General features: G+C 40.2%; 1 protein-coding gene and 2 non-coding genes across 9 annotated transcripts in view; all 3 read left to right on the top strand.

Moving 5' to 3' along the window:
• The first annotated feature begins 765 nt into the window (after positions 1–765).
• Positions 766–837, top strand: trnah-gug (transfer RNA histidin (anticodon GUG)). Its single transcript has one exon. It is a non-coding gene; the product is annotated as a tRNA-His (tRNA).
• A 317-nt stretch (positions 838–1,154) lies between these two features.
• On the top strand, positions 1,155–1,226 carry trnah-gug (transfer RNA histidin (anticodon GUG)). The gene has a single exon. It is a non-coding gene; the product is annotated as a tRNA-His (tRNA).
• A 1,685-nt stretch (positions 1,227–2,911) lies between these two features.
• Positions 2,912–18,672, top strand: part of ptk2aa (protein tyrosine kinase 2aa) — a 63,693-nt gene continuing 47,932 nt past the window's right edge. For 4 of the 7 annotated variants that reach the window (XM_084918495.1, XM_084918493.1, XM_084918494.1 and 1 more), the window contains exon 1: positions 2,912–3,132. In XM_084918495.1, coding sequence (XP_084774621.1) covers positions 2,931–3,132 — 202 coding nt within the window. In that variant the 5' untranslated portion in view covers positions 2,912–2,930. Of the gene's footprint in view, positions 3,133–13,302; positions 13,691–18,672 lie in introns of those variants that run through there. The other 3 variants (XM_084918501.1, XM_084918492.1, XM_084918498.1) reach the window with 2 other exon arrangements.

The following is an 18,672-nucleotide window of genomic DNA, read 5'->3' as shown; positions in this document are numbered from 1 at the left end:
GTATAGACATGACCATCTAACAGAGGAACTGGGCTGCACTGATCTCCTCCCCATTTTCATGTAGAAGAGGCCTCTTCATCACGTATCTTAGACCAGTACTTGACTCAAATTGTGAGGCCACGTGGCATTTTGAATGCTGTTTTAAAAATTAAATCCACTATTTATCTAAGCGTGTAGGCAATTGTGTTAGATATATGTGAATGTAAACCTTGACAGTGAAGTCCCAACTTTCTCACTTGCTCATTGACGATGAGATAATTTATCTTCTATCAAGTCTGTTTTTCCTTCGTGTCATAGAGTGGCTATTTATCTGTAAAAAACAGAAAATGAAAATGAAAGCAGAACTTAAAACAGCGAAAGGGCCTGTGAGTCTGACCGGTGAGCCCACCGGAGAGATAAAGGTAATTATTGGAAACAGTCTTGTGGTTGTTATCCATGACGCACGTATGCTAACACACCCCAAACTCGAGACAGAGCAACAGACCTGCATCGTTGTATGCTATGCAATCACCTGCTTGTCAAAAAAAATATTTATTGTTGGGTTTTGTTTGTTTGTTTGTTTTACCACTGAACTTGCAAACGTGAATTTATCCTTACAGCTACAGAACTTTCTGTAGCAATGACACATGGCAACAAAGTGCTGAGCCAAACTTGTAGAAATTCGAGACGACAAAGCGGTGAGATACGTCAAGATGCGTTCCAGAAATCAAACTGCAGGTTCTGAACACTGCGGTGACAGTCACTCTTTACCTTCAGAGGTAGCACGCCGTGATCGTATAGTGGTTAGTACTCTGCGTTGTGGCCGCAGCAACCCCGGTTCGAATCCGGGTCACGGCATTTTATCCATAATCAATAGGCGTTTTCTTGAGGAAATTTAAGGAACATCTTTGTTAAATTCATAATAGAAATAAAGAAAGAAAAGATAAATCACAAACCAAAACACGTTTACAATCCATTTTAGCATGAAAGCAAGTTACACACTAATGAACTTCCACCCGAAACTCTTCAAAAGTTGATTCTGTTCATCTGGACCCGAAACCGCACACTTCAGTTTGAAGGGTCTAAAACGACTCCTAAACTTCTTTTTAATGTCGGGGTGACGATGCCTCACTATATGTCACACCATTCCTACAATCAACCGTCTTGGGTGGCCAGCCGTGATCGTATAGTGGTTAGTACTCTGCGTTGTGGCCGCAGCAACCCCGGTTCGAATCCGGGTCACGGCACACACTTTTGAAGCGAATATTATCACACACTGTAAATCAGTAACGGCGGAGAGACGGCTTTCATATGAGCAAAGTACAAATTCTACATTTAGCAAAGCAAAAGTGAAACAAGGCTCTTACTATGTACGTGTTTGTGTGTAAATACCTTGCGTATATTTTCTCAATGTGCCACCTCGTCGGTCGTTCATTTCACATAACAAGAAGCTTTTTGAATTACTTGCATACATAAAGAGCGCTTACTATTATATGGAATTACCAGAACCTCTATTCATTCCACTTTAGAGCTCCGTGGTTTATTTTGCGTGAATCGTCCGTATTGGACCACCTTTCAATCATAGATTCCCTTTTATGGCCATAGAAACAACAATTTTTTTCCCTTTCAGATCCAGAAGTCACTGTAAACCACAAGTGAGAGAACATAAAACTTATGAAATATAAATTAAAGCTAAATATACTGTACTGAAATTCAAAACCTATATAAAATCCCAAATAAAGTGTAATAACGATCACTGACCAGCAGATGTCGTGTGTGACCCTGTGTATAAAAGCAAGACGCACACTGTAAATTCATTAGTGAAGTACTGGCATGATAAGAAAGACGAATGGGCCAAACCTTGTTAGGTTTGATTAATGAATCAGCAGGCCCTGACACTGTATTATTTGCCAAGCAGACACATGCGTATACAGTCAACAGCCAACACCTATTGCAGAGGCAAGGTGGGCACCGGGATTATAGCCCAGATCTCTGAGGAAAAAAAGGCTCCAGATTCCTCCACATCAGCTGTAGATTTCACTGTAAATTTGTAACAGTTTACAAAAGTCTCTAGTCTCGAAGTTTAAAGAAGGGCTGACTAGTCTGGTTTATATTGTGCTTGTATTCCTGCACCAAGGGTTTTTTTTGTTGTTGTTTGTCTTCTCAAACAAATGGTCTCAAATACCCTGCTTGGCATTCTTTCACAGGAGTTAGTTGTTGGTTTTGAGGTGTCTGTGGAAATACTGCATTATTATGTAAAGTGGGTGCTGTTTAGGGAACCTTATCTACTGGCTAGCTCATTAGCACAAATGCATGTGCATGTGGCAGGGCCCATTCTTTATAATGATAATGACATTTGCTACCTTAAAGGGGATGTGCTGTGCTAATTTTCAACTGCATTATTTTCATGGACTTTAGAAGAGTACCTGCGCTAAACTCACAACTCAATATTGATGTTATTTATCTTATACTGATCTTGGATCAGGTCATCATCTGTCTGTGACGGAAAGTTGTTGACTTCAAATGGCATTATAACCCTTCCCAGACTGATGAGCGCCAATAGTCGCTTCTATAATATCAATGCTGATAGTTTATACACACAGACCAACAAACTGCCAAAACTTCTGCTTTCATAGGGGCTTATTAACATTTACATTTACATTCTGATGTTTTTGTCATTAGTACAGTTTTTTAAGTGTAGGACATCCAAAGTGGAATTTGTTACATTGTTACTACGAGTTACTACGCAATTAAGTTAAGGGACGCGCTAAATGTTCTAAACCTGGATACAACAAAGCGGCTACATTTGTAAGATTTTAAGTATCTACACATTCATTCATTCATGAGTTGCTGGTTTGTGTTTTGTGTGCCTGCGGGCAGGCTTTTCCTCCCCTCGCTCTCCCCCCTCTTTCTCTTTTTCTCTCCCAGAAGCAGCCATATTGGAATGCTGGATGTGGAGAGGGGAAGCAGGAACAGGCGACGAGAGGGAGAGCGAGAAGGGGGAAACGGGCAGGAGCGAAAAAAAAAAAACGCTATCTGAAAGTCCTTCCAGCTCTACAAGTGAAAATAACGGAATATTTACCGACCCTTCACAGCTTCTGTTGCCGGTAAAATCAACTCAAACCTCTCGGACGTCACCTGGAACAAGTCAGCGTGAGTGATGTTGTGTTTTGGGGGGATTATTTCAACAGCTAAAAGATATTACGGGAGATGCATTTGGGTTACCGTTCAGTCCTGGCTGGCGCTAGCTGTTTCCCTGCCCCAAGTATTTGGACTAATTTACTCACTTATTATTTGGGAAGTACCGGATAAGTTAGCTTAGCTTTAGGGCACCGTAACTAGGACATAGTTTACCTTTCGCTAAGTTGGAAAATAAATGTGACCTACTGCCACCAAACTCGTCGCCTCGGTCACATGGAGTGAATGTAGAGTGTAAGTTACGGTAGTTGAACCGGATTAACCTACATTTATCTCCAGAATTACTTTACGCATTTGTTTGTCCTCATTCTCCCGGATTCAGCTGCTGCTTTACCTTGATTGACCGAACTTAACTGAACTCACATACTTTCCACCTTAAAAGAACACTTATGTTTCGTTTCCTCCTGTAATAGTGGAGAAATTCATAATAGTAAGTTTTTCTCAATGTTTATTGGCCACACGAGTCTTATTTTATAAGATTTAAGATCTGATGTGACACGACTGCAATTCGTTTTTTCCCTTTTAACCAATAAGCTAATGCAGCATAACAAGGGCAGAAGGCCAAGAGCTATGCAGGAACATACAGTCATTCATTGATTACTTTACTGAATGACAATTGTTTTTTTTTTTTTTGATAAACAGTTTCAGGCTTTTCCCTCAATCTAAGTGCCAAGTTGTGTCTTATTTTTATCTTACATGTGGGATTTGCTCGTTTTCTTTTAACTTTATGTAGCTTTAAATTGAAAAGTGTTCGTTTTGATGGTTGTTAATCAGAGAAAATAAGATATTTGAGAGCATTGTATTGACTTGTAACCTTTTTTGGGCTTCTGGGGACTTCTCAGAGAGTTCATGAAGAAATGACCAGTTAAATCCATTGAAAATTCACGAAGATTAATTTTGTCCCTATATTATGAACAGTCATTATATATGGACGCTATGTGTATATATAATAGGGGCATAAGCAGTCAGTGTAAAGTTGGACAAACTGTCAAATGCAAGTGAATCACCTCAAAAATAGCATACTCCGTTCTTTATGTTCCCAAGTGTGAAAGTGCTGCAGTGCTGAGCTTGCCAATCCTTCATATTTCACATGCAAGAAAATGCTAATGAATTAAAGTATCCTGAGGCCACTCAAGCTTTAAACCAACAGTATACTAATAAGCGTGCAGTCCTGCATATGAATATTTTTCAATCTGAAGCTCTGAATTGTGTACTAATAAGATCCAGGGCTCTAAATTGCAGTTACATTACAAATACTTTTGGTTTACTTCTTAATTATTAAATATTTTGATTCTTTAAATTCATTTTTGTCCTGTTTTACTGACAAACTGATTTACTTATTCACATTGTGCATTCCTGGTATTTGAATAATGGCTCTTCTGATGAGATAAAAGTCGTTGCCGGGACGACATCCTGCAGGCACTACCTCCTACACCGCAACAGGATAGTTTTAAAGCTTGTCAGATGCACATTTAGTTCATAATATCATACGCAATTGGCTGTTAAATAAATTTTCCTCAAGTTTGATTGTGAATGAGACCTCTTTGCCAAGCAGCTTATCCACCCAGTGGGCTTGTATTCACTTAGACTCCAGCTGCATTCATTCAGCTCCCTCACCATGACCTAAGTGCTTAACCACTTGAATAGTGGTCTTAAGCTGGAAATCGGTATCTACTACAATCAGTTTTTGTGGATATTTGGGAGGCAGATAACACGCGAGTGGGTCAGATGTGAAATCGGTCCGATTTGATTACATTAAAATTCTTTCCAGTCATGCTTGCTTGAGCCATGTGGCAATAGAGTCTAGCTGCTGTCTACTAATTTGGCATCATAAGACCAAATCCATTATCTCAAGTAGAAACATGTCATTACACTCAGTATGTGAAACGAGTGGAAAACAACGCTGTTTTTCTCAAAATATCTGACATATTGAACCTCCTCTGGCTCTGGGAAATTCCACTTTAGGTTGGCTCTCAGCATTTATACCTTTGACTGCTGATAAAAAGTTTCAATTTTTTTCTTTTTTTTATTGAAATGAATGAATGCACTTTTACAGAGTCCAATAAATGGCTACACCTTTTCTGGTCTGAACCTTCTACAGCCTGGTCTACAGCAGGCTAATACAGGCGTGGCAGTGGTGTGTGTGTGTTTTACTGTGTGTGTAAATTGCGGCGCAGTGCAGGAGGCCTGTATTTATAGAAACACTTGACTACACTCAGAGACCTTACAGCAGCAGTGTACCACATTGCAGAGAGCTGTACTGTCTTTTCCTCTCCTGCAAGGTTTGTGCACTCTTTTTAGTTGTGGTGGGGTGTGTACTGAGTTTTGAAAAGGTTCTTCATACCGTCTTTGTGTTGCACTAAAATCAGTTTTAGTCTAGGCCGACTGCAAAAACAGGCAGACAAGACGGTAACAAAGCTGTCAGTCTCGCGTCTTTTAAATTGCAGTACGTAGTGCGACTCATAAGCGATAGCAGTCATTGCAGACACACATTGTGCATGTTGAGGTATGCAGAGTTCCTGAATGAGAGTGTGCGTGTGTCACGAGGAATCAGTAAGACTTAATGAAGTAATCTGAGGAGAAGGGGGGGCGCTGGCAACTGTGCTTGTTTCATTGCTTGGTTTGGTCCTTTTTGAATAAGTTGTACTGTTTTCCTAGCAGACAGGGTGGCCATCTTTTTTTCTTGTTTTCCTCCCAATGATTGGCTGCGTTGTACCTGCTGTGTAAATATATGCAGCTGTGGCAGGTCTAAACTCCTTTTCCACACAACCTGCGCAAATCAACGATTCCTATTTGCAAGCTCACCTCAGGAAAGAAAAAAACAAGAAAAAGTGTGTGTTTAAGTGTCCCAAATCTGTAAATTCAGCTTCTGTCTTCTCGCTGAACTTATTCCCTTGCATCCTGCATGTGGTTTTAGCTGTGAAGGAAAATAAGTGTGTGTGTGTGTGTGCGTGTGTGGAGTGTTTGCACAGGAGACGAAAAGAACAGTCATTCCCTTTACTTGTGGATTGGCTGCATTCAGGAAGCAGACCCCACACCCCTCCACACACACACTAAGAGCACTTACTGTACATCCTAAAGCATGCTGTGTCCCTCAGGAGCTCAAAGGAAAACGCCCTCTTCCTCTCAGAAGCAGGAGCACCACTCAGACTCCAGCTGGTGTTGATGTGTGTGTCGTTGTGCATCCTTGTTTGTGGGTTGCTTTTTGCTTTGATCGTGATTGAGATTGCTCAAGAAAATGCAGATAATTGTCTTGGGTTTGTCAGTTAGAAATGTCTCTGTAGTCCCTTAAAAAGTTGGGTTTGAGAAAAGTGTGTGGACATTCTCATGGTTAAAAATGTATGTTTGCTAAGCTTATAATGCCCAGATGGGGGACACCTTCTTCCACCTACATGTGAAGGCATGTGGATGGGTTTGTGTATTGTCTTAGCAGAGTATGAGCGTGTAAATCTCTGCCTGTGCAGATTTACACACTCATATAATCACTGTTAACAACTATTGGCTAGTTGCTATGATGGGACTGATTTCTGGTCATGTTTTCCTCATCAGTCTGCTTATAAGATTAATTATTTCCCCTATTGTTCTGGGTTTCTTTAGTTATTAAAACACAATACTGTGAAGTTGAGGAATTTTTTTTTATAAATTTGTGAATACTGATCTTAAGGAAGCAGATGTTGGAATAGTGCCTTGATTATTCCATCTGTTTAAGACTGTGGGTATTTTCTTATGAAAATCAGCCCCAACAGCTAATAGATACTGTGGCCCTGAACCTTTCTACAAATTCTCTGACAGAGGTTGATATGAGAATGCCAATGTCCGAAACAGCCAAAGGTATCATTAAATAGTATTTAACCTACCTGCTCCCAAACATAGCATCTCTCTGGTGTCTGAATGTGGCTGTTTTCTTTGGTAGTGCAGGTAATGGGGGGGAAATTAGGGTGCAGCGGTGGTAGCATCCATGGGCAGCCTCGAACTCCCCGTCTACCTACAGAGAGTGTTTATTGTCACATGATGGCGAGTATTAAAAACAATGAAGTGTCACTGTCTGTGCTTTGCATTCTGTGTTTTTTAAAATCTTTGTACACAATGTACACAACCGCAGTGGCATAAATTAAGCATAATAGTCATTCAAGGTACTGATTGGGCGTCCAGTGCCCTGCCATCTGTGTGCTCAATCAAATCAGCTTTGCCCCCAATAAGAACATGCATATTTTCAGTAGTGAGAACTGGACTGTCTTCTGCTGTGTCTTACATGTGAGAGAGGAGCGCTTCAAACAGTGTCCTGCCTTGACATTTTCCAGGAGTCGTGTGTGAAAACGACTGCTGTCACATATTCTTCAGCAAAGCATCCTGTGAACAGATCGTGACATGGCAACGCTTAAACAGGGAGCCACAACATAAGACCGTGGACAGTTTTATCGTCATCTGGACTGAGTTTTAGAAATGTTTAGCACCGTCCACATCTAAAAAATGTTCTCGCTGTGCGTCACTTTATAGCTGGTAGTTGGTGACTAGTGGATATCCTAATGTAGCTAACGACTGCTCCTGTGTCTGTCAGCGTCACTGCCATTTGTAATTGCTTATAATGGCTCTTCTAAAAGTTTAGAGAAGTTTAATGCGGGATCCTTCCCCTTTGCTTTGCTGCTGGCTACTACACATAACTGAATGTCATTGACATCAAATGTTGTCTGTTTGCTGCTAGTCATTTCTTGTGTGGATGCTCCATTATAAAAAACATTGTGTATGTTACACAGTACAAGTGAACCGGTTTATTGACAGAGCTGAATCTCAGTATGTTTGCTTTAGTATGTCTACGTTTGCACTGCACTCCAAGTGTAGTTTTCTTGCTGCAGCTGAAACTTGCTACAATGGCAGGAAATGACATCATAGTTAATGACTTGTCCCTCCTTGGGGCATGCACACACAAGGACAGTCTCACACACACACATACATACACACTTGGAGTGAGGTACCTTCGGTCATGCAGGTCACTGGTGCAGCATGTCAACTAGTGATGAATGGAACTGAAATGCAGTGATTCCCTCTGGCGTAGAGATGCGAGTGTATGTTGTGTATTTGTGTGCCTGCGTGTGCACAGTTGAACCAAAACGACTCGAGAAAAACTAATAACTGTTCTCACATTCCTTTAATGTTCCTCTGAGCTGTAACTGAAGTGTTGAAAATAACAATTAAAACCACAGATATTGTGAATCAGTTGCCCCTCTCCCACTTGGTGTGCGTATGTGTGGTGTTTGAGCGAACAGTGTAATTACACTGCAGTGAGTCAGAGGGGGGAGAGAGAAAGAAGTAATTGTTGGGCTTTGTCATATAGATGGAGAGAAAAGATGTGGGAGGAGGAGAAAGCTGGGTGGAGAAGACAGAACATTTTCTGTGTTTGTGCATAAATGCAGAAAACGTGACCTTTTTTCTACTAAACATCAACCAAAATATCTTCTTTTACCTTCATATGCAGGATGTTTATCTTCACATTGGTGGGTTCCTCTTACCTCCTGCTGTGTGGGTTTATTTGTCCAGTTGTTCGTTGCTCTGGTATCTCGGGATATGTTTCAGACGCCACTTCCTCTTCGTTCAAGCAAATGTTGTCGATAGTTACATGAGAAAATCAATACTAATAATACTCATCTCTGCTGTTTTAAATACAAATGGGGTTTCTGGCAAGCGGTTTGGATTACCAGATTGACTGGACACAGGGAGAACAGCTAATGTGGCTATGTCTACAGGAAGGAAACAAAAACCTGTTTGGTTTAAACATCAGAAACCGTCTTTAAGTATACTGGCATGCAGAGTGTCTCAAAATTCTCTAGAAAGCGAAAGTGAACGTCCCAAACAAGTGTGTTGTTTCCTGATGAGCAGTGCACTCACTGTAAATGGTAATCTTCAGATGGCCACCTTTATTCTTCAACTCTCTTAGGCAATTTTTAGCCCTTCATTTGTGCAAAAATACAATTTTCATGTCTGATAAACTGTGGAATAATTGGCATTTTTCATAGAATCAGCTAAAGAAATTGGAACAAATGATGTGTTTTGGGGGTGTTAGTAACAAAGCGCCCAAAAATAGTTTATCCTTTGAGCCAGTAACCTTTGTTAATCTTGAATTGTTGGTGGCATAACAAAAAACAAACAAAAAAGCATTCCTCTGAAAATGATCAGGTACACGGACTGGACTAAAAAATGAAGCACCCAATGTCCAAAGGAAAAAAATTGAAATACCTTCAGAAATCCCAGAGAGCTACTCTTTAAATCCACCTTAAAAAACAACAACAACAAAAAAACTCTAAGAAAGCCTACTAATATCTGCTTAGACATAAAAATATAAAGAAATGAGGGGTGGCTCTAGACTTTTGCACAGTGCTGTATCTGTATCACAGTGCTGGAGGTTTTCTTTTGGTCCCAGGCTAAAACGTTTGTTTTCTATCCAGGAAAAGCCCTAAATACTAACAGATCCAGATGTAATGAATATTTTTAAACTTTTTTATGTCTGATTTTTGGCTAAGAGAATGCATGTGCATGAGATGGCTAAACAATTAAATAATGTCTTCATCGTGTGTGTTACAAGACACGTTTGCTGTAGTGTGGTTATTATTTTAAAATGATTCTCCCTTTGCTTTCCTCTTCATATTGACACATGCATAACAACATCCCTCAAGCTCAAGTAAGCTCAAGAACTTCAGTTTCCTATACAGTGAAAGCCACACATGCACTGAGAACAGGACCAAAGCAGTTTTCAGTGTCTGTTTGGCCAATCATATGATCTCATTTGTTCACTAGATCCGTGCACAGCCACACACAAACATAAAAAAACACAGTCATGATGGATTATAAGGGGAAACACACAATGATGAGCAAAGAAAACACCTGGATGAAAGCCATAGGTATGACATCACACTCAGAGGCTGGTATGCTACCATAAATTAGTGTGGCTGAGGTCAGATGTGGGTGTGATCCCACAATGTCTGCTTGTGGGTCAATGTATATGTGTCTGTCTGTGAGATTAGTCACCAGCAGGCGCACTCCGGTAACAAAGGTTCATTGAATACTTGTTTGGAGGCTGTCTGCCTCTCCCTCTTTCTTTGTCTGGAAAAATGTTTTTGTCATTATATCAGCAGTAGCATTGCACAAAATACTTGGAAAGCCTTTTTTTCTTCTTGTAGCAGATGGGATCATTTTGCTGAATAAAATCCAGCATCATAGACATTTAATGGCTACAAAACACGCTTTATTAGACCACTAAAGCTGCTCCTTTTGTGTCATCATATGGAAAAATTTGGAGGTGATACATGTATTTGAAGGGTTTTGACTGTTGACATTAAATAGGGGGTCATTTCATCACTTATAAACCCAGAGGGTAAAATAAGCCGGGAAAAAACACAAGTAGTGATTCTCAAATTGTGAGCTTCATGCCCCTAGTGGGACATGAAGGTACTGCAGGTGGGCTATGACTGGTCATTTATAATTAATAGATTTCAAAAGAAATAATTCTACTGAAATATTTTTACATTTTAAAAAATTAAAATTGGTGTGAATATATAATTTTAAAGGTTGCCAATCAAATCATAATGTGATTTGATTATCTAACAGTAACGTTGTAGCATTAAACATGTTTCGAGTGGCTGACAGTTGCATTGGATCTTAAAAAGTTCTCGTAACATTTCAGCACATGGACTACAAGAAAAGCAACAAATCTAAAATATAGTTCCAAACACATGATGCAAACCCATTAATTCAGTAAACGAACTAATTCATAATATAAAAATATAAAATACATGAGAGGTGAGAAAGTTGAAGCCTGAAATGCCAACATGTGAGCACTGCCACAGTTAGCTGAATAGCATTATGTATTGGATAACATCTACAGTCTACTCACTTCATCAAATAACAACTTGCGATTTAATGAAAACATTTTAATTGCCTGAACTTTTACACACAGGACAAATGAATGCGTTGTATCAGCAGTTTAGGTCGACCACACCATAAAGGCTAGCTAGTTATGAGCCGAACTAGAGTAAAAACAGCCTACAACAAGTAGTCTCCATATTATAGTTTGAAACTATATAACTGGAAAGATAACGCTCTGGGCTTTTTAAAACTCTGGTATCTTGCAGTTATGTGTTACGCCTGCAAGATAAAATCTGTAACACATCAGTCACACTAACATTTATCCAAACCGTGAGAGGCCGTTTTGTTGTCTGTTGCTTATCTTTCTATTGAAGATTGAGCTTCCTTTGTTGTTGTTTGTTATTTTGGAAAAGTGGAACCACAGTGGCAGTGGAAAAAGGTGGCCTGCTGTTAGAACCCGTGTTTTATTTTTACGTGGATGGCTGCGAAAATGTTGGTCGCCTTGGTGAGAGAGAGCACGGCAAAGAAAAGACGATCCCTTGGCCAATATATTGGGTGGAAATATCAGGTCCTGACATTTTTATGGTTGTTACTTTGCCACCTATCACAGTCAGGTGGTTTTAATGTCGAGGCGTGTATCTGTTTGTATGACAGGTTATTTGAAAATGCATTGCCACTAGAGGGTGATGTTAGCACACCTCCTCTCAAAGAAAGGATGCCCGCACTGAGCAAGCCAGAAAGAAAAAACCGAGCTTAGAGCCACCTTCTAAATGAGAGTCAGAGCAGGGCTGTGTGTGTGTGTGTCTTTGTGTGACATCTTGGCCCACTAATCCAGTGGCCCATTAATCTGCTTTACTCCTGAGCAACTCTCGTCTTGTCTGCCCGCCTGTTTGCTTGATTTTGTGTGCGTGCGTGTGTGAGAGCTTGACTCTGCCACGGTTCATAGACTTTGCTGAGTGTCCAGTGTGACAATATACTGTGACATAGTGGATTTAATATTAAGGATCAGTGATAATCTCTTTTGATTTCATGGCACTTGGAGCGCATTTTCTGGAAAACAGCCATATATAGAGAAGTTCCAGGGACCAGATTTTTGCTTCACTTCTGATGTTCATGCTTGCACAAACTTACTAAGCTTGACATCTTTTATAGCCCTGAGTAGTTTAACTTCAAGCAATGTCTCTTTGAGTCTGGAAATAAATGGCATGTCCTGAGACAGCAGACTATTGCAAGCGTGACTGTTTGATTATAGCACTTGACATTATTATTATTGATTCAGATGTTTTGGGGTGCTTCATCACGCTGCGTATCTGGCAGAAAATCAAGTGCAAATGCGTAAAATCTTAAAATTAAGGCAGATTTCCATGATTATTAGTTGTAAAGCTTAAAGCCTCAATTACACTTTCTGCTCCACATGATTAAAATGTTATCGTCTGCCAAGATCTGTGAGGGTTTGCGAGTGCCAACAAATATGTGAGCGCAGGTTTTTGCAGACACGTACTATATCAAAGTTTAAACACAATCCCGCATGTCTCTTGTCCATGTTTTTGGGCGTAAGGGCGACGTAGGATCAGTGATGTCGGGATACAAATAACCTGATAGAAAATCTCAAAGAACTACCAAAAAAATAACCACATCTTTTCAACTTATAATCGCAAAACTTTAATATCCCATTTAACATATTAGTGTTTGTTCTCCTTTGCTATTATGCCAGTTTGATTTATGAAGTAATCAGTTGGTTTAAGCCTATTTGGATGAGAAGGTGGCTTCATACTCCTCTGTCTCTGCGTGGAAGTTTATTACAGTATAATTGGATTAAATGTGTAAAGTCGGTGGAACAACTGACTGCAAGTCCCCGTGTCTCTTTTTTTTTTCTGCTCCAAAGATGGATGATTTCTGCGGGACGGTGTCGAGTTGAAAACACTACATTATGACTAATTGAGTAACACCACGGGGGGGGGGGGCATGTGTGTGACAGAGGCAGAATAGCCAAAGGGAAAGCAATGCACACACATTCATATTCATTTCTCTCTTATGTCATTCTCAGCTGTGTCTTTTTGCAATTATCTTTTTTCAGTTTGTTCTTATTGATATTTCTGCACGATTTTTCTCATTTTACTCCCTTTTTTTTGTTCATGTCGTCTTGCAGTTATTACATCATTTCTTATGTCTTTCCCTCCTCACTTGTTTTGCCTCTATCTCCTGTACATCTGGCTCCCTCTCTCCCCCCTCCTTCACTCTCCTGGGGACAAAGACACCCACGTCTCCTCCTCCTTCCTTCTTTTCTCTCTTCCGTCTCCCTCCCCCCTTTCACATCCATAGGCTGCCTACTGCTCCGCTTTCCCTCCCTCCTTTGGTTCTTCCCTCCACTCGAGTCCCACTCCTCGTGCTGCTTGCTGTGCATCTCTGTGTGTCAGTGTAGTAGAGGTTTGTAGTAGAGGGGGGAGGCGGAGGCTGTGAGCTTAAGTCGGCATTATCCATCATTACAGAGTTAGCTGGCTAGCACAGCGCTAGCCCAAAGACCACAGAAGCTGGGGCTTTTCCCAATTTAGCTGTCCTTTAGAGGAAGATTGGATCTCTTCTCTTCTCTTCTCTTCTCTTCTCTTCTCTTCTCTTCTCTTCTCTTCTTGATATTAAATGGAAGGACTTTACCATGGTAAGGCTTTTAACATGCTGTTGTATGCAAATTCTTTTTTCTTTCTGTGTTAAACCATTATATACATGCATGTTTATCCATATCTAAGAACTTTTTAGGCATTGACTGCCTAAAAAGTTGAAGTAGTTGTGGATTTGTGTATGTGTGTGGTCACTATCGCATTCAAACACACAGTGTCAGAGTGGTTTAGTTCTTTTGGCTTCTTGCTGTCATTACTTTGAATAACTATTATGAACTAAAAATTATTGTTGGTAAATGCGGTTTTCTGCTGGTTATAATAAATATGATGATAAAGACGAGCAGAGGAGGGGCTGTAAAGAGCGCTTTAGTGGTTGATATTGGTTTTAGGTCTGGAGCAGGTTCTACTAATGTGAAGGTTAATGGTTCAATCCCTGGTTCCCCTGGTCTGCATGTAGACATGCTCCCCAGTGCATACACTGGTGTGTTTGTAATAGATATACACAGTGTTCAGAATAAAGCGCTGTGTGAATGTGGCATGGAAACTGGTTTGAAAAGTGTTATATAAGTACTAGTGCACTACTAAATGACGATGAGCAGGAGGAAGAGGGCAGAAAACCTGTGAATACACATGCTTACTTATTTACAGTCGAGCTGAGGCAGTTAGTTCAATTAATCAGATTAATTGCTCAAATTGTTCAACAAAATCATGAGCATTTGTTGAGTTTCAGATACACACACACACACACACACACACACACACAGATTTGAACAAAACAAAATATTTCAGGGTATTATTTTTGAGCACTAAATGGAAGATTGATGATAATTGCTATCTTTGTGCAGTCCTATTTGAAACCCTATTCATTAAATAATCTTCTCTCTTATCCACCTAAGTGTGTGGTTTTTTTTGTATGTAGGAGGCTTCAACTTCAACTGTGTGTGTGTGTGTGTGGGGGGGAGGAAGGCAGTACGTGTTTGTGTTTGAATACACGTGTGCATCCCAACATAGTTCCCACTGCAGGCCACGTGGCTTTGTGTAGGTGTTGGTGTGTATTTGTGTAAGTGTTCTCTCCCTGTTTGTGTATTCTGTGTGCACATGTTGGCATGAACTAACAAGCCCCTGCAGCGTTTTGTTTCTGGGTTAGATCATCTATATTTTAGTGTGTATTAAACATGTCGATCTGTGCTTATAGTGGATGGAAATTCGGATGAAAATGTATCGCTAACAACTTTCCTCCTTCACACGTTCATGAAAAATGCATGCAAGCAAGGTGCTGCTCCTTTATCTGCGTTAACATTAAAGAAGCTGAGCTGGCGATCAATTACCTCTGATTTCCGGTAGAGTCACAAATTAGTGTGTTTAATTTGTACAGTACATCCAGAAACAACAGTTTGACCCATGTCGTCTAATCTGGCATCCTTTGGATAACGAAAAACTTCAATCAAAAAGGTGAAATGTTGGATTGAAACTGTGTTAATAATGGATATGTAGTTAATTATACATGTTAGGACGCTGGTGCACGGTCTGGTACAAATTGTACCATCTAACGATCATTAAGTAGAGCCACTAAAGCGCTTGGACTCATTGGCCAATCAGAAATGAGAATTCATTTTCAGCCTTCCTCCCAGACAAGATAAAAGGCACATTCAATATTTAATGGAAAGTGTGATTTTTGCCTTATTCAGAAGCATGCTTGTCTCTGGTTAAGCAAGTGTAGATATGTTTCACCCACAGCTGGGACTGCACTATAAACTGGGTATTTTTGTCAGATTTGTTTGGATGTTTATCAAATAACACGTGCAACCCTGGCGTCACTTAAAGATTATTTTGAAGCTCTTGCTATCTCACCAGTTCACACGCCCTAAATCTGTTGATTTGAATTACGCATAGTGTATCTGCTCTGAGCGTGATACATTTAACATGCCGCTCCAGTAAGCCAGTTAGCTTTATCAGTGCACCTGAACGATACACACTCGAGTGAATGTGTGCGCTTTTGCAGATAAATGTGTGCGAGCAGTGATGCGTTAACGTGGCCTTATTATGTTTCATGCGTGTGAGGCTTATCTTGAGTTTGCCTCATCTGAGCGCGTGTATTTTGGTGTGTGTGTGTGTGTGTGTGTGTGTGTGTGTGTGTGCGCGCAATGGATTTGACTTTGAATAATTGTCTGATGTTTATCTAAATGTGAATAATGATAATAAGAAAATATGTATGTTTCTGATAGAACACAGAAACCTTTTACTGATATTCTTCATGTCTATATATTTATTCATGTATTTCAACTAGAACTGTAACTAAATTGAGTCATGAAAGACATTGACTGGGTGTCTAGCGCATATAAAAATGTCTCCATTATGTAAAACACACCGTAGCTCTCCGTCAGAGCCAAACCTGTGCTTAGATCCTACCACGAGGCATTTTAAAGGCCAAAAGCGGTGTTTTTTAAAAAATATATGTGTGTGTTTATGTGTTGCTTTGCATTTGTATATGTGTGTCTGAGTGGCAGGTGTGATTGGTGCCTCAGGCGTTGTTGTTGTTGCATCGTAAGACTGCACGCTCCAGTAACACCCCATTGTCCGGAGAGTTTCAAGCATACACACTCACACACACAACATATATACACACACTGCGTCTGAGACACCTGCCAGCACAGCTTGAAGGTTAACCATTAGGCACCAAGCAATGAGGCAGAACAGCTGACTGTTCTCCTCAGGTTTAGTACACTTAATTTCTGCAGGAGTGGTTTTTTACTCTTCTGTAAGTCGTGCAGGATTGTCTCTTCAACCTTTTTATCCATCTCTGCATGTTTTATTTTATCTGCTTTTCCATCTAGGGTCACTGGGGTCTGGAGCCTATTCCAGCTAACATTGAGCGAGCCAATTTAGAGGCACTAATTAACTTAACATGCATGACTGTGGACTGTGGGAGGAAACCGGAGCACACAAGAATACTCACGTAGGCACAGGGAGCACATGCCACCTCCACACATAAAGGATCAAACCAGCCAGCAGGTCTGAACCAAGAACCTCCTCGTTGTTAGGTGACGGTGTTTAAACTGCACCTCCCTGCTGCCCCCACTCTTTGGAGTTTAAGGAGACTTTACTTATTCCGCTGTGCTTTCTAGACCTACAGACGCACGTTTTCACACAAATTTGCACGTACACTGAGAGCTTGTCAGCACAAGAATTAAGAAAGAAAATTATAGTTATGATTGTTACATTCTCCCAAAAGTTCAGGGGATGTTAGGAAAATAAAAGTGCTCTAGGGGAAAATCTATGGCTTAAGCAAATAAGACAACAGCTATCAGGTCAAGATGTGACAAACGGAAGATATTGTGGCGACTGTCCAGTTGAGTGGTGATAAGCAAAAGGCCTAGCTGCTTTTTATTCTTCCTGCTTTTGTGTAAAAACAATGCAGAACAGTTCTTAACACAGTTGTATTCAAGAAATAAACGTGAATTTGAATAATCTAATAAAGTTTTAGCATAAGAGCGTAAACACATTCTTAAATTCACATAAATCACAATGAAATTTGGTGTAACTCCTTGAATCCATTCATTAGCTCAGTAATGATATATGTCAGATTTTATTGTACATATTCAAACATCATCTCGCTATAAGCTCAATAGGCATATGTAACAATACAAATTTTAATGTTAAATATACCTGAGAGGTCAAAATGTCATCATTAGGTGAAAAGAACTGCTGATGATGTGAAGTGAGATGATATTTTTTTAACTTCAAGGTGATTGATTGAAAGGCTAATAAGTAGACTAGAGGATTACCTAGGCAACTAGCCATCAGTGACAGTGATGTGCAGTAAGCGAATTTCTTCCTCTATGGATGGAGTTTAACTCCAAGACACTCCAAGACACTGGTGCTGTTAGTTTTCCACAGTGCTTAAGAGCGCCTGCTGAGGGAGAAATGCTAAACCCTTCAAAGTAAAAGCCCAGATATTTCTGGTTAGCACTTCCATGTTGGATTGTGTTATACTACAAGATAGCACAGTGTGAGTCCAGCTGGATGAGTGATACCTTGATTTGGTCAAACTTTTAAATTGAATGGCCTCAAATAAAAACAGGAAATAAAATACAGGGAGACTGTAGGTTTTTATTAATAGCTTAGCTTAGAGAAGCTGCTAAGCTGCTGTTACCAATAAAAGGAACAAAAAAAGCTTGAGACCTGAGAGAGAGGGTAAGTTAACTAGTCAATCCAAAAAAACAAAAAGCAATAAAATAAAAAAAGGAACACAAAGCACACACTCCTTCAACCAGAGTGGTAAACATCAATAATCACACAGCCCAAACACTGCTTCAAGAAAGACATTGTGGCCTCCTCCTCTTCGTCCCTCACATTTACTCCTGAGGCTCATTGCTGAGTGGAGTCAGCTGTGCACAAAACACTGCCTCCACAGAAATAGAGGTGGTACCTGAAACGGGAGGGAGAGAGGGCAGCACCACACACCCACACAACGAAACACAGCAGACCTGCTGTAGCTTTAACAGTAATGGTAAATCTCAATATTTTGTGCTAAATGCTATTTCATAAACATGACAGTAAATGGCTTTTGACCAGAAGCGGGTTACAGTTTCCTTTTTTTAAGCAGTTTGTCTAATGCTTAAGCAAAGAAACAAAAGCAAAACCCTCCTCTCTCGCTCTCTGACCTCTTAAACTATGAATTTTAACTTTAACCACTGATCTGAGACCAGTAGTCAGACAGACATTGCACAGCAGACTCTCTCATGATTGTTCAGTCTAATTGCAGCTCCTTAAAAACCTGTGGTTAACATGCAATTATCCGCTGTTTGAAGACATGGAGATGGTGCTTGTGTGTCTGTGCTTGGAAATGCCCGTCTGTAAAGGTGTGAGCTGGTAGTTTTTGACTGCACATTTCATGTTTGGGTTTTTGGGCTTCAACTGGCAAGGAGCATACACATCAGTCTGCCAATGTGCGGCAATGTGCGGGGGAAGACAGTTGTGTTGTTATTTGGGTGTGATTTAAATTCTTTAAACTGTATTAAAT

This window comes from Perissodus microlepis, chromosome 22 (genome assembly GCF_051167445.1).
Source record: "Perissodus microlepis isolate ML-2025 ecotype Zambia chromosome 22, ASM5116744v1, whole genome shotgun sequence".
Lineage (NCBI taxonomy): Eukaryota > Metazoa > Chordata > Actinopteri > Cichliformes > Cichlidae > Perissodus > Perissodus microlepis.
The sequence above is the reverse complement of the archived record's forward strand: the minus strand, read 5'-3'. Positions and strand labels throughout refer to the sequence as shown.